Source organism: Rattus rattus, chromosome 7 (assembly GCF_011064425.1).
Source record: "Rattus rattus isolate New Zealand chromosome 7, Rrattus_CSIRO_v1, whole genome shotgun sequence".
NCBI classification, from domain to species: domain Eukaryota; kingdom Metazoa; phylum Chordata; class Mammalia; order Rodentia; family Muridae; genus Rattus; species Rattus rattus.
Window position 1 is genome coordinate 67423638 of NC_046160.1, and position 23052 is coordinate 67446689.

A 23052-nucleotide genomic window follows, 5' to 3' on the forward strand; every position below is an offset into this window, starting at 1 on the left:
TTTGAGGACTAGAGATCCTACCTTTATCATCTCTGGCATCTCTTCTCAGCATAGGAGTCTGTAAATCCATAAATGAACTTGTCCCCAGAATCAGGAAAGGAGCAAGAAATCTCAGCCGCACCAGGATGCCTCTGAAAAGACACCGAGAGCACAGGACCACCTGCTTCCCGCCGGGCGAGTTCAAGACGCCTGGTGTTAGCTAGACAGATCTCCGCCTACAGTGTCACATTGTTAGCAGGGCTTGGTGGCTCACATCTGTAATCCCTGTGGTCAGACTGAGGCAGGAGGATTACCAGGAGTTCACGTTTAGTCTCCCTAGTGACCTTGGTTCTTAAGTAAAGGGAGATTTCAAGTCTGTTTATCCCCTGCTGTGACAAAAGACCTTTGTGACTTCTTTTCATTAAGCCCAGTTTCATTGGTTCTTCAGGTCAAATTGGCCAAAATCACCATTTCAAGGTTTGAATTTTAAACTACATATAGTAGTGATTATTTGGGGACCTTTCTCTCTCCAGTGCCCTCTAGTCTTCCATTGCTCAGGAGACAGTGACCTAGAGATGACCATTCATGTCCCCTAGATCACATGTTCCAGCTACCTAAGAGCATCTGGGTCACCCTTGAATTATAAGATGTTTCAGCACAGAGCCTATAACCTAAAATGTGAACTGCTGAGCCAAATGTAGGCTTTACATTGGCCTTTATTCCTACGAACAAAGCCTTCGCCTAGAATCCGAGCTGTTTTCTTGATCCAACCTCTAGGGGTTCTTCCTAGGTCAAATCAACAACTCTCTCAAACCTTAAAAAGAGGCCTGCCTTTCTCTCACCTTGTGACATTGTGTCCCACAAGCAACACTCGGGACTCTGCAGTGGGACTCAAAGCCAAGGAGCATGAGCTATAGACAGTGGTAGCTTCCCATCCAGGATGACGAAAGTCCAAATGACTCTCCAGAGAAACAAAAGGGCTGCCCTGTTGCCTACAGGACCAAGTGGAACTAGAAAGCATGGCTGGCCTACTGGACTTAAGGGCGACTGTTCAAGCAATGTGCTGCAGCCATAGTGCTCGCATCTTAATACATTTTTTAGCAACGTGAGTATGCAGCTACCTGGCATAATGCATTCCATGCTGTTTTGCATCAATAACCCCTACCCTTCCCTCCTGAAGGCGTCTCATCGCCAAATGCAAGCAGACTGCTTAATGCAGGACTAATTAGTAGATCCCCTTCCAGTCTGCAGGCCCTCCATTGTAATTCCTTCCCAGCTCATTTTTTTCTACAACTGAGCATCAATCAAAGTAAGTGCCCTGCCTGCCTAGGCAGCACAAGATGTCCTCCATGCATTTGTCATCTGCCACACAAACAAAGGGGGAATTTAATTGTTGATTTGGGTATGCAGCCATAGCTCACAGGAAAGGGAGCTGCAAGTGAGGGAAGACGGGAAGGAATAAAGTTTGATGGGTGGGCCAGAGACAGATTGTACCAGGGGCTCTCTGCTGTTTTCTGATCTCCTCGGTGCTTCCTCTGGGCTGGGTCTTCAGGGATTTTGCTACAACCTGGCCATTGCCTGCACTTTTTCCCCCCCGAAGTAAGTGATTTTTTTTTTCCTCTTCTCCCTTGTGAATAGGAAAATTCCCGTGGAAGAATATACTTTGAATAGCTATCACAGCTGCCTTTCTTCCAGAAGCCAAGTCGGTCTACACTTTTTTCTCTGTCCCATAGCTGCAGAGACTGTCACAGGCCTGTAAGAAAGCACCAGGTTTCTAGGCAGGGATGAATTAGGGTTCGTAGTTGGTGTCTTTTCTTCTTGGGGCAAGGACTGGTTTGGGCTTTTTGAGAACGTGGCAGGCAAGTACAGAGAGCAAGACCAGCAAGCGGGCCTGCTCACCGGTCGAACGCTTGTCCCGCTTGTCAGCCTGTTCGGGAGCAGTGTGGACATGTGCAAGGAGCTTGTACACATGCAATACTTCAGGCCTATGCCAAGCATACTGAGTCGGAGTCCAGGGTTTCCAAGTCCACGATCGCTCGCCACCTCTCTTCAGTGAAGGCTGAGCAGTACTGGCCACCTTGGCATCTAGGAAGAGCTATTTTATAAGGAGTGAATACAAACCAACTGATCGGCTCAAGGTCCTTGTCATCTAGAGTTGAAGTGATTTCGTCAAGGATAGTGGCATGTGGGCACATTGATTGAGGGCATCTCAATCCATGTTCAAATGAAATGAGTGTATAGTTATCTGATAAACGACTTCAAAAAGATTATCTAAACTGGGACTGGAGAGATGACTCAATGATCTAAACTTGGACTGGAAAGATGACTCAGTGATTAAAAAGCACGTGCCACTTGTGCAGAGGACCCAGGATTGGTCCCCAGCACCCACAGGACAGCTAAAACCCATCTACAACTCCCGTTTCGGGGACCCGTGCAGGCGTCTCATGCTCATGGTGTGTGTACATGTGCACATACTATATTGAAAGTAATGATATCTAGCTGAGGAAGGAAAAGGAAATCTTTGCTGTTTCTCCCCAGGGTAATATTTTCCTATGAACACTCTATTACATGTGTGAATAAGAATAGGGATATTTTCCCTGTTCACCTCCAGGTAACATTTCTGACTTCTTTTACCATATGCGACACCTCGTAGTATTACTAGGAGGTTTAAAAATAAGGTATCCAGAGCTTACACACTAGGGGAGAAGACAGCTTGAGACATCCAACTCTGGATACATAACATAAAATGAAGACTATTAAGATGTATGAATGAAATGCAGAGACCCCAGAGATGGGGGCATCCAGAAGGAAGATGGGAGAGAAGCCCCAAAGGGCCCAGAGCAGACAAGGCACACTTCCCAGCCCTAGCAAGAGGGTGCTGAGGAGCCAAGATGGCAGGAGGTACGGGGGCATCAAGGGCATTCCAGGAGTAGAAATGTGTAGGGAAGCCTGGAATACAAAATCGCTTTCCCCAGAGATCGAGCTACAGCTTTGATTTGACTGATAAATTCAACTCTCCAGTGGACTCCTGTCCCTAGTTGCCAGTTCAAGTAGTAGCTGCTTTTGTTATGGGGTTTTTTTTAATACAACAACATCAAAAATAGTCCTTTTAAAAACAGCTCTTATAAAAACATGCTCCAAAAAAAGAAAATCAATACTTCTAAATCATCCATTTCACCTAAGCCCACTAGCCTAAGTAGAATCAACCCCATCACTTTTTTATAATCCTACCTATTCTTGATCTTTTGTGAGTTATCTTTATATTTTCCTTTAAAAAAAAAAAAGTCTGCATATTAGAAAAGACCTTTTAGGATGTGCTTGGGTTCAGCTGAGCAGCATAGAATTTACTTCACGTATGCGGCTCTTACACTAGAGTTTGCCTGCAGTTGTGAGGTTGACTAACCCCTCTCAGCCAATGCCTATCTCCTGTCTGGACTCATGGAGTTTTGGGGGAGTCATATCAACTAGGACATACTGACCCGTCCAGCAAGTCCAGTTATTCAGGGTCCCAAAGAGGCGCTACCTGAGGGGCAAGGTGGGGAGAAAAGGAGACCAAGCAAGGTTCTGTTGTCAAGGTCTCGTTTATTGAGAGGAATGTACAGCATTTACAGCTCTGAGGCAGGAATTGAAGCAGGAGCTGAAGCTTAGGGTGGGGGAGTATTGGGAAGTGCCCAAGGATATAAGGTGAATCACTAAACTGCAAGATGTCCTCCTTAAACAAAGAGGCAACAGTCTTCCCGGGACATGTTCTTTGAAAAGGTCGAGCCCTTCTCAGGAATCTGCTCAGGGCAGGGCACTAGCTTTGCTCAGGCTGAAACATCCTGTGATTGTTCCCGGAATCTTCCTGGGAGAGGCTTTTGTCCAACAATCTCATAATCTTACAGCAGCCATCTTAGGGGTGAGCATCTGTGGCCATACAGCCCAGAGTCACGTAGCCACCTTGAGCTATACAGTCACAAAGCGGCCAGGCCCAAATCCAATACGGCTCCCCTACAACATACCTCGTTACATGTGGGTCCACCGAGGATAGACAGGTCCAGTTCATCCCTTCTGCCCCCTTTACCTCTCTGAACCTCTACTCTAACTTCTTAAGGACTCCACTCAGCCTACATCAGGCTCCGTGCCCTTTATCAGATGTGCCAGGCCAGCTTCCATACGGTTGTCACCACGATAAACTGATAAGCAAAGCCGAGACCCGCCCTCCATTCAAAGGCAACTGGGGAGAAATCCCAGTTGAAGAACAAAGAAAACATTTCAAATACTTTTCATACTCGTGACTTCTCCATGAGCTCAAATGGCCAGTGCTAGGGGCAGGGATTAATGAACACTAACTGACACTCTCCACCAGTGAGCAACCCATGGGCAGATTTTGTTGACCACAATCTCCTACCACAGTAGGCACTCAAAAAAAGTCTTCCTAGGTGGTTAGAGAAACCTGCCGTTTCCCTCATTCCGTGCCAGAATCCTTTCTGGGTGCCATGCTAAAGTGTTCACTATTTCTCCTTTACATAACAGCTCTTTTCAAAATGAAAGGTACAGAGGCCAGAAAAATACCAGTTCTCACTATTTTAGGTTGGAAGGGGCAGGAATGAGTAGTACTAAAATTCCCTGCTTGGACTAAAAATAGCTTGAGAAAATTCTGAGGGCTGCAGAAGTGGTGCAGTGATTAGTAACACGTACTGCTCTTACAGAGGTCCAGGGTTCGATTCCCAGCACCCACCTGATAGATCACAACAAACTGTAACTCCAAACCCAGGTGATCCACAGACACCAGCCATACATGTGGTGCACATACATATATGCAGGAAAAACACACATATACATACACTTTTAAAAATAACCTCTGAGATTTCGGTGTCACTTGTGTCACCACCCTTTGATTCTGTCTGTCTGAGAATACCACACTGATGCTCTCAGGTTTTAAAAGCCTTGGACTCTGATTCAGTACATTATCATGAAGAAGGAGGAAATTTATTTTTTTAAGCTGAACAAATTGACATGTCCCAAATCAATGAAAAGTTTTCTGCATGATTCAATATTAGCAGTTAATAAAGATCTATCAATCGGCAGGGCGAGAGGAGAAAACCTCTTCTGAAGTTGTAAACCACAGACAGCGGCTCAGGCAGGCCCTGTCATTAGTGTGTAAGAGGGAATCCATATTTGATGCATTGTCATTCACAGAACATCTACAGGTCCTTTGTCTTTAAGCTTAGAACTCCCATTAAACATCAAATCTCATCCAACTTTACCAAACATCACTCGGCACCTAGGTTTTAAAAAAGGGGGAGGGGCAAAAGACCAATCTGTGGATGCTTGCCACCTAAGACGTATCTAACTCGCTAATTGCAAAATCTATAGGAAAGTGTGCCTGGCGTCAGAGCATCAGTTGGTCCTCTGAGTGCTTCTAAATGAAAAACTGTCTTCATCGCAAGTAAATAAAACCCTTAACACAGTCTCCGGCTACAATGCTGTCTCCTCTGTGAATCTTAACAATGGCCTTCCAGTAGGCATCAAGGACTATAACTTTTTAGATAAAGAAATTTGTTCTTGTCTCAGGCTTGCGTCAGGTTCCTTCTCCGGTAGCCCCCAGTCTTCAAAAGCAGAGGAGAAAAAAAGTAATCCAGAATTTTTTTTTTCCAAAAGTCTGTTTCCAGAATGAGGTTTCCCTGTCAGCCTGCGTTGGGCCTTAGGTGAAGAAACAGAGATTAAAGAGTCAGTATTCTTTTTCATGTTTCATCTGCCAGTTTTGTGAATGTAGAAAGAAAACCAGTGGCCACAGCTAAGCACCCAACTGTGGTATGAAGTAGAAAGCGTGATTTTAGCACACACATCCTTACTTAAACACACACACACACACTCATTCCACTTCAGTGCATTGGAAAATCACTTCTGAATCCGTAGCAGAAGGCACCAGTCTCTCCCACCCACAGCTGTTGGTGGAGGTAGCTCAGTGAGGGTGAGTCCTGCCCATGTGTCCTCCCATTGCACGCCAATAAGGACACTCTTTGTTCGGCCCTGTGAATGTGAAGTGTGGCCTGTCCGGTGAGCTCACTATTTCTAGCTATTCTATACTTACCTGAATACACCCAGGATTGCAGCTTGTCAATGCATATGCAAACCCCTAAATGTCCTTCTGGGAGGCACTGTGCTAAATGACTGCTTTGATGTCTGTTCTTCTCTTCAGACTACATTGCACTGCTCCCTTCTCTGTGTGACACAACCCACTCACTGTTTAGACCCTGGCTTGGTTTTGTACAACAGCCCAACAGGAAGGCACCACGTTCTCTCCCTCTTTGTATTTCTCTTCATATTTCTGAAGGCAAATTTGCACCAATTTGCTTGGATAACTGAATGATATCCCTGGCTCCTTTTGTATCCTTCCAGTGACTGTCTCTGTCTGTGGACAAAGTTTTCTCAAGGAAATGCAAATCCTTCTGTTGGGAACTGTGTGCAGGGACATGATATGGCCTAAGGCAACAAAGTTTGTGGGATTTTGGAGTAAAGTGAGTATGATTTACTAACAGAACAGTCTTGCCTATGGTCTTGAGTCAAGAGATCAAGTGGCATTTTAAAGGGATGTTCAATAAAGCTTATCGTCCCATCTTCCATTGGGGGGCAACTATCAAAGGTCACATATTTTAAATGTAAGCACCTCACAGTTGGCTTTTGGATTGTTATTTGCCATTCCCCATCTAATAGGGCATCGGGTAGTGTTTTGACTAAAAGTCAAACAGACTCTCAGTGGTGGCTCTTTACTTGCTAGGTGGGCAGGTCTCAACTAGGATAACACAAGAACTGTGTTCTTCACACAACACACAAGTGTAAGGTCAGCTCTGTCCCCTAAGGGACACGGTGTGTCTGGTGTCTTCAGTATGGAGGGCAGGGAGGGTGTTCCCTCAGAGCATCAGACAACAATGGCTACTGATACTCCCCAAGACTAAGGGAGAAAATAGTGCCTACATCATTCAAGATTCTAAGTAAACCTGGGAAAACCTACTTCTCCTGTGTCTTCATGGATGCCTTGTAAAAATCTAAGTAAAGGCCACTGAAATTCTCTGAGATCTTTAAAAACTAATACCTCAAGTGCATACCCTTAAAAGACAGAACTCTGTAAAGATGTTTGGATGTGATCAGTCGGCTCCATTGAGGGGTACAAAAGGCAACAAGACCAGGAATAGAATATACACTTTAGAACAAGCCACAAAAATGATGCCAGATCACACATCCGCAGTGATCAACCCACATCTCACATCATCTCACGGATGCCACAGGAAAAACCAATCGTCGTGTGTATTTCTTCTCCCCATATTTCCTTCTCTGTCTGTGTGTGTGTGTGTATGTGTGTATGTGTGTGTGTGTGTTTGTGTGTGTGTGTGTGTGTATGTGTATGTGCGTACATACTCCAGGGCCCATTGGCTTAGTCTTCTCGAGGGACAATTACCTATTTTTAAGGACTGCCATATCAACTAACTTATATTGTACTTATTTCTGGTTTTCTCCACAAAAGGGGTTTTGTGAATAAGGCTGACCTAAATATTCTCCCATTCCTCTCTACTATTCAAACCCACAACTCGAAAATAACAACAGCAGATACTAGATAACAGAGAATCCAAAAAGGGTTGGTTAGGGGTTTTTTTCTTTTTGTATTTTTCAAGTTCTCTAATTTATTACACACTAAAAATCTCTTTCAAACTGGCACCAACATGGCTTTTCTTCTTGAGCTGATTAGGGCCACATGAGCTCAGGAAAAGCTGTCAGATCCTGCCTTGGGCACAGCTGGAGTGATCCAAATGATTTGCCAGTATGACTCTTTTTTTCAAGAAATAAGCTTCATCCCAAAGTTATAAATTTATATTCTGTGAGAAGTTATGAGCAAAAAGTATTCCTGATTCAGTATGAAAGGAGGCATCCTGCGAACTTCTTTTATGTGAACTTGAAAACAAAAGCCAACTTGGGTAGCATTTTGGTCAACGTTTCGTTCTCTCCCGGAACTACCATCTTGTCTTCTCTGTGGATTCCAACAGTGTACAGAGGTCTCGTTCAGAAAACACCAACCCACAAGTCATCGATAAAGACCAGGTGAAGAGGGTGACCCTGACAAGTGCTGTTAAAGATCAGTCCAGGGGACAATTCGACCCAAAGACTGCTTGTCTTAGCTGTGCACCATGAGCTCTGAAACCCGTGCTTTCACCATTGACCCAAGAACGGCCACAGCGCTCCTGACTCCAAGAGAAGAAATCCTTGCTGTTCACTCCCCACCCCTCGCCTGCTCTTCTCATCAGAACTCACCTGCCTGCCTCTTTGTCCTTCAGGGATGTCTTCCGGGCTAGGCATCCCTGAACCTGGATTTAATGAAAGACTGAGTTAATGTATTCATGGACCCTAATAAATTTGTATTTATCTTCTCAGCAAATGTCCTATAAGGAGACCAAGCCATCCTCCCTCGCCATCTAAGGATGGCATTACGTCTGCTTTTTGTATTAGAAACGGTGTTTAGGTCCTTATCTGAACATTGCCAGGGAGGTTGGTGTTTTAAGTAAGAAGAAGTGTGGCGGGTGGGGTGATCTTTCTGTTGATGCTTTGAATTCTAACTGGGTCTTATTTGTCTCTTCAGCTTAACCCTTTCAGTCCTCTATATTCTGGAGTTGGTGTTTTCTGTTGTTTGTTGCACATTCTGGGTTCCATCCTGGTCCAGAATCCCCACCCAAGCAATGCCAGCCTACCCTGCCAATTCAATTTTTTCATATGATTCTACAAAAAAAAAAAAGGTTTTTTTTTTTAGTCTTTCTGTCTTTGTTAAAAATACTAAAACCATTAGGAATTATCCTTTATGCTGGTTACAAAGCACCTAGAATTATATTGCCAACCATATTGGAGTGTGGCGATTTCCTCTGCACAGACTCCCACAAGCCACTGTCCTCAGGTAATAGTCACGCAGGCTGAGAAGCTCTGAATAAAAGCACTCCATGTTGCATGCCACAGTGGTTTAACAGGGGAGCCGTGTGGTACGCCTGGCACTTCACTGCTTTCTGCCTCAGCTAGGAGTTATGTAGCCTGGGAAGCCGTGCATACAGGATGGCAGAACTTCCTGTTGCCAACAAAAGGAGGAAGGGGATACAGGATGCTACCTGTGGAGGCCCACCACCCGGGGAAGGGGACAGCCCCCAGCCTTCCAATGCTCTGCATTATGTGGTAGTTTCAGAACAAAACTCGCCCCCTGTGTGAAGCATTCACCAAAGCTTTTTCAAGCAACAGTGAAGACATAATTATTAAATTTTACAACCATCCATTTAGCATATTGTGAGAAAAGGGGTGTGAGAGAAATCAGGAAAGTCTGTCTGCTTTAGATGCAGAAGGGGTTTGATCTGTGACCACTTTCAGAGGAAAAAGAGTTGCAACAGCCTGGAATGTTGCTCTTTTCCAAAGTGACTCCCTGTCTCCATCCACACCCCCCCCCCAAAAAATCAAAATGTACTTCATGAAACTATTGTATATGAAGCACTTATTAGCCGTAATTAAATGGACAATATGAATTTACTACGTCTTTAGGACTCTGGCTTGTTCTGGTTTAGAGCAAGATGATTAATGCAAATACATATTACTTGAGATAACCATTTAGCAGCTAATTTAGCCAAATTTATTACAGCAGTTAGAGGTTTTTCATTTTAGCAGACGGAGACAAGGACATGCCAAAAGTGGGTCATGTAGACGAGTGCGCACTGCCCTCTAGTGGCCGGCAGGCTGGTGAGCTCTTGGGGGGGCACGAGCGGTGGTCTCCAAGTCCTGAAGCAGAACCTTTTCTGCCTACTCTCAAACCACTCCCATCCACAGCACTTTATTTAGGGGATGATTTACTACGGTTTCCCTTTTTACTAGCTCAGGAGAACCCAGATACAAATCAAATCTATTTCAACTTGGCCAGATTCTGGTTAGACTATCGTTTTTTAACATCTGCATTTTAAAGCTCTCTTACAGTGGGTATTTAAAAGCACCGGTTCACATTACTGGTTGTTTTTACTTGTCCCTTCATTTTGTGCCGTATTTCAGCATCTGTCACTCTGTCCCGCTCAAGTCGAGTCAGTGCTGTACCTCTCTTAGGCCAGTGTTTCTCTCTGACTCAACCCGGGGACATATTTTGTTCCAACCTTCAGCTGTCTCGCCACAATTTACCCTGGCTGACCAATGTAAATTTACTTCATCCGAGGACTATAAATTCTGTAAGACAAGATCAAAAGGAACAGATGGCTAAGGACACGGGTTGATACTGCTCAGGCTGAGGAAACATGATCAAAGATGGAGGGGGTAAGGCATCTTCAGAACCGTTCAGAGATCCAGAATCTCAAGGAGGGCGACTGGGAGCTACGCATAAATCAGACAGAGATTTGCCTTTCTTACCATCTGATGTTAAACCCACTGACGATATCCACACCACATTAGGTGTGCTCTCAGCCAAAAAGATTAGTAGTCCTTTCATTCTTCCTTTCCCACCACGGCTGCCCAGAAGGGAATACAGTCTCACTACAATGCCAGTAACCCTCGCAGGGCAGCCGCCGCTCCAACGAGATGTTGATTTCATTTGTGCTAATGGCATCTGAAGTCAGGCAAACACTGGGCTCCCCTAGCTTTGGTCTCAGGTTGGGCAGAAATGAAAACCGCTCTACCCCGGTCTTAATACAACGCCTTCTGTTTTATCTCCCTTTACCCTACCCCAGTGCTGAATAAGGGTCAGTGTGTGACCAAGTACTATCGCTGGATGCAGAAGAATGGAGGTTACATCTGGATACAGTCTAGCGCCACCATAGCCATTAATGCGAAGAACGCGAATGAGAAGAACATCATCTGGGTGAATTATCTTCTCAGGTACCTTTTCTGTTACATCTCTCCCTCGGTTACGAACTGCATGCACTGTGGTTAATAGCTGACAGGTCGTGAGTACTGTCTGCTGACAGGAGCATGGACAGGCAGGCTGCTCTTCTTCCTGCAAGATTCAAAGAACTGGGAGAAGATCAAAGCCCACTAAATCTTGGGTTGTCAGTCTTTGGGCAGCCCTGTTCCCAGAGCTGGTCTCCTTCCCTGGGACAAGTTCCACCCAAAGACCTTTGCCTGAAGCCGTTGCAGCCTAGAAAGCATCTCGTTATGCCCCTGCCTTTGCCTTTGCACTCCAGTCCCTGGGAAAGCAAACAGAGTCAGAGGGGAATAGCTGCAGCGGCCCTTTGCCATCGTTTTGATCCCCTCAACCTTCTGCACAGGGTTTGTTCTCTGGGCACTCAAATTTTGGTGCTCAAGACAAACCACTTTGCCAGGGCACTGATAATCTCAGTGTAATTAAAATAATAATAACGGTAACCCCTTTGCCTGTTGCTCTGGGTTTTTTTTTGTCAAGTTTTATGTTCTTAAAATTTGTATCCACAGCAGGCAAATTTAACTGCTTCCTAAATGCTGGTACGAGGTACCTTTTGTTTCCCTTTCCCTATGTCTTTTCTGCTTTGAGATTCCAACAAGACCAAAGCCAACAGCCTGGATGGCTTGGGTTCGAGGGCGTGCCATCAGGAAAGTTCTCCATGGGTCTTGGCACAGAGCTATCACAGCACTTGGCATGGCTACTGTGATTTTACTCTTTGGCCTCTATTGTCCTAAAGGCACCAAGCTGGATCCACGTGTGCTCTGAATAGAAAACCTTCCAGTAGTGCTAATGAATGGAAGTTGGTGCCCTTTGGCTGATAATTTCGACAAAGGCTACCTGAGTCCCATTTTTCTTAGAGACAGCCAAATGGAGCTGAGATGTTAACAAGCGAGGCTCATCAGCACACTGGCCCTTCAGTGTTTCCTCACTTTGGTGATGACTTGAAGGCATGAATGTGTTTGCTTTCTACACCATATCAATCAGACGCTAATGATTATTGCTCTAGAGAGGACCTTAATGGATGCCACTTACAAGAGTTTTCATCTATCTACTTTCTTGTTTCCTTTTCCGACCTCTTCTGCTCTATATCATTTCTCTCTAAAGGTAAAGGAGTGTGTGTTTAATGTGGCTTTCCCCAAGGGCTGGTTTTTATGAGGGCCATCCCCCTTAGTTGTGACCTTTTCATGGAAGCTCTGACATCAAGGAATCTGTTTAAGTGCTTCTACGCAACACTCACTACTGCTAAATAGGAAGCTATAAAAGCCCCTGTGACAAACAGAAACTAGAACAACATACAAGACACAGATGTTCTTTTGCTGGGCAAAAGTGGTGGTCTCACTCAGAAGAATTCACTACAGGTTAGCGGGCTTGCCTGTCATGCTGGTTCACTATAGGACTCTGAAGCCATCTATGTTTGATATGCACATTCTGTGGGACTTCTTTACTAGTTATTGTGTTTGAGAAATACACAGTGGTATTGAGAAATACAGACTGGTATTTATTTATTTATTTATTTATTTACTTACTTATTGATTGGTTATGGTGTACTTTAGATGACCTCATGACTTCCCACTCTGCCTGTGATGGCAGGAGTAGCAAAGAATAGGAGAAGAGTTAGGTTCAACACCATTAATCTAGCCCTGAGTTGAAAAGTAACAGCCCACAATCATTTGGTAATTCTAGCTCATCAACTTCTGTGTGGATAGAAAGAAATCTGTGTGGATAGAAAGAAAACCGTCTGGGCATCAAAAGCCAGCCTTCAGGCTTCCATGCCTTGGTCTCATGTGTGGTAGATCTTTCAGAGACTGACCTGAAAACCTACCCTGAGATCAATAATGACAGACAGTGAATTGGAGACACATGATCTTTGAGCCCCCATGGTACCATGACTACAGGAAACTGATGCCCATGGCCTGAGGCACAAGCCAGTCCCACCTAGGTGCCATTCTGCAGGCTGCAAATCTAGTGAGAAAATCATTCCTCAGCACGAGAAAAACTCCTAAATTGGCTTTTCTTTCCCACCTTCTTAGCCAAAAAGGATTATTCTTACTCAAGCAATACCTCACTTCTGAGCCCACTCCTTGATCATCTTCCACTGTTCAGGAATTTCTGCCCTCCGTCTTCATCCCATTCATTCCCTGGCAGCACTTAGTACAAATCCTAACCTCAGAGTACTCAGAGACTCAAAGTGCCAAGCCTGCCTTCCTACCATTAGTCTCATCTGATTATCTAGAGAAAGCTGTTGTCGCTGAAGCTAATTCACACTCAGGAGTGAATGCCTGATAATCCATCTTAGTGAATTAACCCTCCTAGGGACGTTGGCAATCTTAGACTAGAGACTGAAACAGGGACTTCTTAATATGGGGATTCAGTAGCAAATGAGTCCCTAATCACGTGCTACTGCTGCCTTGGCCGGCCACATACAAGACACAAGAGGCATTTCCCATTTGGAAGCAAGATGCTTTTCTCCTGCCTTGAGGTTACAGAAGCCTCTACTGATCATAAATCTAGCAGACTGGGACAGGCTTTTCCAGAAGATGGCTAGCTCAAACTGACCAAGCATCTCATTTCCGGAAAAGGCTCGGTTTCTAGATTTAAAAGAGAACAAACGTTAAGCGCATTTGTGTACATGGGGTTAGATCCATTCTGTTAGGGGCCCCCTCTCTCACACTGGGCCTCTCCCACTGCAATCAGAGTCCCAGCTAACAAGCCACAGGTGTGCACCACATGAGCAGCCGAAACTGTGATTGTAATGGGCGTGCTGACAGTTCAGGAGCCGCGCATCCCAAGATGCACCTGGGCATCTGACAGATCGTTAGGCACTCAGCGCCTGCTGCTGCCACCTCCACCACCCCCGTAGCTTTGGAGCAATCCGAACAGCTGAGAAGTTGCATCAAGGGGCCAAAGCAAGGGTGCTGAGGCAATGAACTCATTAGGAGCACAAGAGAAGGTAGGACACACCAGGTGGTGTGGGAATGAATTGCTGAGCTTCCCTCTCATTGGCCCAGCCCCCAGGTGTTATGTCAAGCAGCACGGTCCTCTGGCCCCCAGTGGTACCTGATTATTTAAAAGCTTCTTAGTGGCTTTCATGCAGCATTTGGGTATTCAATCATTGTGGTAGGGTGCACCTGTACCCTGGCACGCACTATCCAGGCTTCTGTGAAAAGTCCTGTGAGTAACTGAGAAAGGATTTCCGGTTTAGTCCTCTCTACTTCCTCAACCCCAGAAGTTTAGGGCGAGGAAGTTCAGATGGTAACGATCGCCCCGCCCCTCGATCCTGATAATGAATGCCTTCCGTCCCACAGCAATCCCGAGTACAAGGATACACCCATGGACATTGCACAACTCCCACATTTGCCAGAGAAAGCTTCAGAATCCTCGGAGACATCCGACTCAGAGTCAGACTCTAAAGACACCTCAGGTATTACAGGTACTACTTCTCCATGCTCTATAGCTAAGGGGTGGGTAGCAGTCCACGGGCCACACTCACAGGCCTAGCAACAGGCCAAATCCTATAACAAGATCTATCCTCAAAATACACACAAACATAATCTCCATATTATTGTTGAATATATGAATTATATGTTTGAATATATGTTGTGGCACATATGCATAATAATTTACATAAACACAATATGCATAATAATTTACATAAACACACAGGAAAAAGTAATGGTTTAATGTTAGCCCTCCGTCCTTACGGAAGGAATGGCACACTATTCCTATTCTATTACTATTATTACTCATGCTCCACAGCTAGAAGCAAGTACCAGGAAGAGCTCTGCCAATCCCACAGATGAATGACTTCTATCAAGGTTCAGACCCCACCAAGCTGGAAAGAGCCTCTAAATAGGATATAAGTCCACAGGCTAGAGGCTTTTATGACTTGTTCACTACTCCATGCTATCCATAAGCAAGGGGCAGAAGTTATTCTAGAACCTCTGCCCCAGTAAACAACTTTTAAAGTGATACAATACTAATACAGTAAAAGAGTTGCTCGCCAGCTAGCCCATTAGGTTTTATTTCTGGAATTGTCTATTCTTTCTCATTTCCTGTTACCTGAGGGAGTAAATGCCCATCAGCCGCCTGCCCTCAGGGCCCCTGAATTCCGGGGCGTGAACACCAAACACAGCTTGGAGTGCGGGGGCACACTTCATGGTGGAGCTTGTTTCCTGGTCCCAAAATGTGAAGTTTTGTCGTCGTCGTTGCCACCACCCCCCCCCACGCGCTCCAACCCCTGCCAAAGTTCTAGAATAGTCCCTGCCTTTATATAGTAGTCAACAAAATCCCTGAATATGGGGTTGGGGATTTGGCTCAGTGGTAGAGCGCTTGCCTAGCAAGCGCAAGGCCCTGGGTTCGGTCCCCAGCTCCGAAAAAAAGAATAGAAAAAAAAAAAAATCCTGAATATTGTGAGCTTACAGTTGAAGAAAGAGACAGACGCAGATAAAAACACAATGAATCAAAAAACCACAGATATAGTGTGACCTAACAGTCACATGATACTTCACCATGTTCTTGCCTTTTATGGCCCTAAAACTATATTCCAGGTTAATATGACTCCCTGGGTTTGTGGGTTTGTCCGCAGGACTTCCTACCCTTGACTGTGCTAAGAATCACCTGTTCACAGGCCTTATCTGATCTGGCAGGGCAGGGCAGAACCTGGGGCATCTGCATTGGTACCAAATGTAGGGCTTTGTTTGTGGAAGACCTACCGGAAGGGGTGGGTGTTTCTGTGCTATGACCCGCCCCTTTGGCTAAACTGCAGCCAAGCCTGAGCTATTTGCCATGCTGTGCCAGGTCCTAAGTTCTGCCTCCTAACGGGTGTCTTCTCTCTTCCCTCTCGCCCCCTGCCACCCGCGGGCCTCATGCAGAGGACAACGAGAACTCCAAGTCCGACGAGAAGGGCAATCAGTCCGAAAACAGCGAAGATCCAGAGCCTGACCGCAAGAAGTCAGGCAGCGCGTGCGACAACGACATGAACTGCAACGACGACGGTCACAGCTCCAGCAACCCGGACAGCCGTGACAGCGACGACAGCTTCGAGCACTCGGACTTTGAACACCCCAAGGCGGCCGAGGACGGCTTCGGCGCGCTGGGCTCCATGCAGATCAAAGTGGAGCGCTATGTGGAGAGCGAGGCAGACCTGCGGCTGCAGCCCTGCGAGTCCCTCACGTCGGACAGCGCCAAGGACTCAGACAGCGCGATGGAGGCGGGCGCGCAGGCGTCCAGCAAGCACCAGAAGCGCAAGCGGCGGCGGAAACGGCAGAAGGGCGGCAGCACCAGTCGCCGGCGCCTGTCCAGCGCGTCCAGCCCAGGCCTGGACGCCGGTCTTGTGGAGCCTCCACGGCTGCTGTCTTCGCCGCACAGCGCTTCGGTGCTCAAGATCAAGACAGAGATCGCCGAACCCATCAACTTCGACAACGACAGCAGCATCTGGAACTACCCACCCAACCGGGAGATCTCCAGGAACGAGTCCCCATACAGCATGACCAAGCCCCCCACCTCCGAGCACTTCCCATCCCCCCAGGGCCAGGGAGGCAGCAGCGGAGGCGGGGGAGCGCTACACGTGACCATCCCCGACTCGGTCCTCACCCCACCGGGCGCTGATGGCACTGCTGGCCGCAAGACTCAGTTCAGCGGAACAGCCCCGGTGGCCTCTGATCCACTGTCACCCCCGCTCTCGGCGTCCCCGCGGGACAAGCACCCCGGAGGCGGGGCGGGGAGTGGTGGGAGTGGCCCTGGTTCGTCCAACTCCTTGCTGTACACTGGGGACCTGGAGGCCCTGCAGAGGTTGCAAGCGGGCAACGTCGTGCTTCCGCTGGTACACCGGGTGACCGGGACCCTGGCGGCCACCAGCACAGCCGCACAGAGGGTCTACACCACAGGCACCATCCGCTACGCACCGGCTGAGGTGACCCTGGCCATGCAGGGCAACCTGCTACCCAATGCGCATGCTGTTAACTTCGTGGACGTTAACAGCCCAGGCTTCGGCCTCGACCCCAAGACGCCCATGGAGATGCTCTACCACCACGTGCACCGACTCAACATGTCAGGACCATTTGGCAGCGCCGTGAGCGCGGCCAGCCTCACACAGATGCCAGGTGGCAACGTGTTCACCACGGCTGAGGGACTCTTCTCCACGCTGCCCTTCCCGGTCTACAGCAACGGAATCCACGCGGCACAGACTCTGGAGCGCAAGGAGGACTGAGCGGGCCCCACTCAGGAGGCATCGTCGTTTTCGTTTAGACCTTTCATTCTAGCACTTTGAATTTGAGCTGGCCAGCGTCTTCTCGCAACACGGTGGCCCCATTCCACCCCCCTCTTTCTTTCAGTGGACTTATTCTTTCTTGTAAAGACGTTTATTTTTTGCCTTCAGAGGGTCAGATGACCGGTTGCCTGCCATTTTGTCTTCTAAGATGTGTGTTGGGTTGTTTGGCTTTCCTTTGCATCTTTATTAAGATGTCTTTAATGTGTATATGCCTCTGCCATAGAATACTCAGTCTTGTGGTCAAGAGATTTCTCAAGTGACAACCATTGGGTTTTTCTTCCTAAAGATCTTGATATGATCAAGATGGAAAGACAAGCATAAATGATTGTGCCCTGTTTGACTAAGTCAAATGAAATGGGGTGGGTGGTTTTTTTGTTTTCCTGTTCCTAATTCCTTTGAAAATAGGGAAATAGTATTTTAGAATTTTATGCAGAATTTAATTCTTTTTATGATTAAGATTTTAAGATTTTTCTTACTTGCACATAAAAATAATTTGGGTTCTTAAACTTAATTTCTGGCCTGTGACTAGAATGTTTTTTTTTTTAAAAAAAAAACAAAGTTGGACTAAGTGTTAATTACTGAAACATTAACTTAATTTCTAAAACCATGGTGCTATCATTTATTAATCTATAATGTCTTCATACAAAATACAGCTCCCGGGCTGGATTTTGGAAAAGAAAATGTGTTCTGTCCTGGTCTGGAGTCCCGTTGCTACAGTCAGTCTCCTTGGTTAGTTAAGACAGAGCCCTCATTAACATTTGCTGCAGAACTTAAAAAGTTGTTTTACCTCCCAACTAACAAACATAGCCTCACTTTCAATTTTATGGGTCAGTAAAGCCCTGTTCAAAGGGGGCTTTTGGACAACTCAGACTGATCTGAGGAACAGTTGAAGTACATACTGCCATTTTTGAGATTCTTTTTTCCTTACTCAGTCTAACTGAGGCTGATTTTCACAACTTCAGTAACACTTCAGAGTAAAAGGAGGAGGAGAAATATTTAACACGCTCTTTGTTTATTTGGGGTTTTTTGTTTGTTTGTTTCTATTTCTTGCTAAGAAAAAAAAACAGGTTGTATGGGGGGGGAGTACTGATTTGATGGAATTTATTTCCCTTTGATTCTTATTTGAGTTGAAACCAACAAGTTTTTAAAACTAAAGAATGGGTTAATAAGCTTCAGACAGATTAACTGCAACTGAAAACCGCACATTCAATGAAAAAAGAGAAAAAAAGGAAAAAAGAAAAAGGAAAAGAAAAAAGAGCCTATTTTGTCTTCGTTGCCAGAAATCAGTGTGGTGTCAAACACTCCGAGTGACTGTCCAGTGTCGACTCTTCTCCCACTTCATTTATGGCAGCATCCAATCCCAGATGAGAACTGTGACGGGTGCAGCGTGTGTCCTTGGTCGGGGTCCCATTGCAGTTTCTGTGTGTCCTTATATGGTGTATGCTGTTACTGTAGTCGTTTTTGTCCCCGCCTTTCTCCCGTGTTTGTCTCTAGTGGAGTGGCACAGTCCCATTCCTGCAGTCCTAGTGAATCGGTGACTCTTGGGGGTTAGTGGGTTTGTGTGGTGGCCTTTCCCTGTGATGTCACCCATATGCTTCTATTGTCTGCGGATCCTGTCTTACTTTTCCAAATCACTGCTGTTTCCTTTGCTGTTGTATACTCTCCCTGCCTCCCCTGGTCTTTCCCTGTCTCCCCTTTCTCTCCTCTGCTTCCCTTCCCTGATACCCCAAATCTATGTCATTCTCAGAGATAAAAAAGAAAAAAAAGACTCTTAACTAGCTCAAGGTTAATGGAGCCATCTTTCCCACAACGGAATTCTGGGTCTGACTTTCTCTGTGGAGTACTACACAGCACTGAAGAATAATGCTCAGATATATTGAATAAATTGATGCCATGCAGCCTCAGCTGTTAACATTCCCAGAGTCCCTTGTGCTCTACCTATAAGCAGTGGGTGCTTTTGTTTGCTTTTCTTTCAGGTTGGCTGATGGAGCAGTATATAAAGCAATTACCAGTTAAACAGAAAATTATTTCAAAGGCCAACATTTTTTTAAACAAAATGGGAGGGGTTAATGGAATATAGAATTGTCATATATATTTGTTTATTCGTGCAATGCTAATATAGTAACTCAGCTGTCCTTTGACTTGTCACTGTGCTGAGTGGATTCCTCTAGAACTCTGGATTCCATTGATTGGGCCCAGGCCACAGTGGAATAATAACAGAGGGAAGTTAAATGCCACAGAGCTTAGCACTGAGCTTCCTTGAAGGACTTAAGTCAGTTTAGAAGATGAAGAAAGCCGATGGAGAAATTTAAAGATTAGTTTTGGAAGCTGTACTCTAGCTATCGAACAATCAAGGGAATGCACCTATCAGCTACAAAGAACAGCCAGACAGCTGGGTTTTCCTTTCCTTTTATAAATGTTTCTGTGTTGTGTCAAAATGATTTCTGGTGATTTAAACTAACAGATAATCACAGCCGCTGTCCAAATCCATAGTGTTTAAAAATTACAAAATGAAAAAAAAAAAAAAAACCACTTCATTACCTGTGAAGACTGTGTCTGTGTTTTTAACTATTTCTTGTACAAATATATGAAAACTTTTATGAGGAGACTGGTGCCACGTAGCTGAATAATGGGGAAAGGGATCTTCTGTTCGTAAAAACCTTAGCAGTGTTACCAACTCTACAGTATATATATAAAAATAATTAAAACGTTACAAAGCGACAGCTATGCTACGTTTGTTTTGTGTGAATCTAACCGGACTTAACTTCCTGAGTGCCTGGCTTACTTTGAAACATTCTTTTCATTGACCATTGATAATGCTGCAAATCAGAAATGTACATACTTCATTTACAACAGGGTTCTTTTTATACTTTTGTAGATTCTCATACATGTCACACACATGGCTGTCTTTATGTAACTTAATTTTGTTCATCTGCAGGTGCCATTTTCATAATAAACTTCTCTTGGATTTGTTACTACCTGGCATCTTTTGTCTCACATGTAACCATCCTAACTAGCGAATGCTGGTAGTATTTGTTTAAGCAGGTACCTTGGTCACTATTCTTTATCTTTGGAAATGAAAACACTTGGAAAAAAAATATATATATATATTTATATGCGTAGCTTGCTTCCTCGTGAGGCTGACAAGGCACAGATTACGATGCTGATCCAAATACTACAGGGGACTTGCAACCATCCTGAGTTTCCAGCTACCCCAACTCATTGTCATAGTGAGCATCTATTGTGCACGTCATCAAAGCTGAAAAAAAAAAATGGGCCTGCGACATTAACCTCTGTGGGAGAGTGCATTTTCTCTTGATTAATGCACAGTAAGCGGTGACAGTTTTCGTACATTAATCATTTAAAATGCACTCTGTGTTTCCATTCCTTATGATCTATAATGTATAACCAACTCTTCATTGCTTATGTTCTCTCTTTACCCTCAACACCTACTTTTGTGGATAGCTGGAGGAAGCGGTGGCTGGGCTGTGCGACCGTGAAGTCAACAGTTGTGGCCTGTTGTGTTTGAAGACAGGTTATCTGAAGTACTTTCTAAAGCGCCAACCGTTATCTCAAAGGTAAGGATGAGGTGGATCACTCGTTAATTCTGTACACTACACGCACAGGCAAAACGATTTAACTGACAAAGGGGCAAACTTTGGCACAAAAACTGCAGACAGTAGTAACTATCACCTTCCTAGCTTTAGGTCTTCAGTGACATTTGTCACGTTCTGGTAGCTGTTGTTAATGGGGGCATGGTTATGACAGGGTAGGTGGGGTTGTATGGCCCTAGGTTTCTCTTCAATTCCCTGTGTGGGTCCTTACTTAAAAATAAAGAAAGGCATAACTGAGTGTGCCCAGCTCCTTCCTTCTCCCTTTCCCGAGAGTCCGATGAGTGCTCTATAAGACTGAGAAGACAAATGTCTGAGCTGGAAATTCAGTCCGAATACTTGGTGGATGAGAAGAGACCACCCAAGGCACTCTGATGGATGCTGGCAGTGCTGGCTCTTAGGGACGGTTTTCAGGGTTTCACCAAGCCACAGGGACTATTGTGTAACTGACAGTGGCTGGTGGTGACAGTCAGCCACAGCACTGCTTCTGGACATTTAGCCCTGTGATCCAGAAGTGGTAGCAATGAGGGTCAGTGTAGGCAAAGCAGACATAATAAATTGATTCAGAGTCTCACAGTCGTCAGCACTTCTGCACAAAAAAGTAGTAGAAATTCTAGCTCTCATCCTCAGCATCAACAAGTTCCCTGTTTTGTATAAGCACCCAAGTGATTTTAGAAAAAAAAAATCACTAAGGAAATAACTTTGCAGTCATAGAAGGTAAGCGAGTGAGCTCTAGGGTCAGAGCCTCCTTGCCTGCCTGTCCTGGGACTCTGCCACTTCCCCAGTGCCAGGGCTGACAGCCCAGCCAGAGTCCCCAGCTCTGCATAAGCACAGAGCATCTCCTTCACAAGGTTGGCCTGTAAGTCTGTCAGGGCTCTAATTTACAGATGATAGGCAGATTAGGGGGTTGAGGGGGAGGTAAGCAGGAGCCGGTTCTCTGAACAGCCTCAGGTCTTCCAGCTGATGACGAAATTCATTCAAATAAAGAGCAAGAAAAGTTTACACACAAGCAACAACAGAAAAGCCAAGAGGGAAGACGTACACTGAGCCGAGCCTGAAGAAGCGGTGTTTGGTCCTCGTGGATAGTAATTCTCACCCACCCTGCTCTAGGCCCAACTGTCTATTTACATTGAGAATGTTTCATCAACTAAGGAGGGACCCATACTTTGGCCTGTGCACTGCATTGAGAGCAGGTAGTGATGTATAGTCATGCACACAGGTGGCCTAGTCAAGCCAAAGCTCTCCTCCAGATTCCAAACCAGAGAGCGAAGGTCTTGGGAAACAAGGGAGGGGAAGGACGAACGCCTTTGCTAACCCCTCCATGCCATGCAGTAGAAAACAGACAAATCTTGTCAAGGAGCATAATTCCCAGACACTGCTAATACCACCAAGAACAGGAAACCTCTCTACAACGCTAAGGTGAGTGGACAGCCACAGCTGCCTCCTGCTCTCTCGTGTCTCCTAGGAAACCATTCTGAAGAAAGCAAGTTAACCTGGAAAACTCCCCCATAGACATGAACCATCATGTGTTCAACATCAGGGCCTTCTAGACTGTCAGGCACTATGATTTGCAAATAGTGTTGGCCCAGTGATCAAAGGAAACAGTGGCCACGTGGAGACAAGAAAACATCCCACCAAGGAGCAGAGATTCACTAGAAGCATCCATGTTTGACAGGACAGCTTGAGGTTTTTGTCAAGAGAGGAAGTCGAAAATGAATAAACCAAGAGGTTCACCCATTCCTACGGTCCTGGCTGGCACAGAATGGCTCACCGAGAACTGTAAGCTAGTTAACTGTTGCCCTCTCTGTAGCCAACAACTCTGGAGATAAATTGAAGAGAGGGGAAAAGAAGAGAAAGGGCTGTAAGCAGTTGGCCTTGGTAAACTGTGAGTGACATTGTATCCTGCAGCCAGCCACATAATAGATACTGACTTCAAAAGAAAGCTTATTAAAATACCCTCCTAGACTTGCAGGTGAGTCTTCCAGAGACTGTTAGAAATGGGGAGAGACCCTCACGTGTAGAAATTCTAATGCTGAGGGTTTCCCAGCCCACTGTTGGAGAGTTACAATAAAAGGTTGGGACTGAAATCTTCCTTCTGCTGTCAAACTGACTAAATCGAAACTCTCCTCCAATCTGCGTGGCTTTCAAAGATGTGATGATGGATGTCGAATTTTCCATAAAGCTGTAGGCTGAAGGCCTGTCCCCCCCACCACCTACCCACCCTCCATGGCACTGTTGGCTGAATTCTTTCATGCCATCTGAGTATGTAAGAATTTACCGACTCCTTGTAT

The 23052-nt window shown here is 45.6% G+C and overlaps 1 protein-coding gene across 7 annotated transcripts in view; it reads left to right on the forward strand.

The window, feature by feature from the left end:
* The window catches only part of Npas3 (neuronal PAS domain protein 3), an 814553-nt gene extending 796018 nt beyond the window's left edge, over positions 1–18535 (forward strand). For 4 of the 7 annotated variants that reach the window (XM_032907733.1, XM_032907728.1, XM_032907729.1 and 1 more), the window contains 3 exons: positions 10692–10839; positions 14188–14312; positions 15754–18535. In XM_032907733.1, coding sequence (XP_032763624.1) covers positions 10692–10839; positions 14188–14312; positions 15754–17090 — 1610 coding nt within the window. In that variant the 3' untranslated portion in view covers positions 17091–18535. The remainder of the gene's footprint in view (positions 1–10691; positions 10840–14187; positions 14313–15753) is intronic. The other 3 variants (XM_032907727.1, XM_032907730.1, XM_032907732.1) reach the window with 1 other exon arrangement.
* Positions 18536–23052: the final 4517 nt, after the last annotated feature.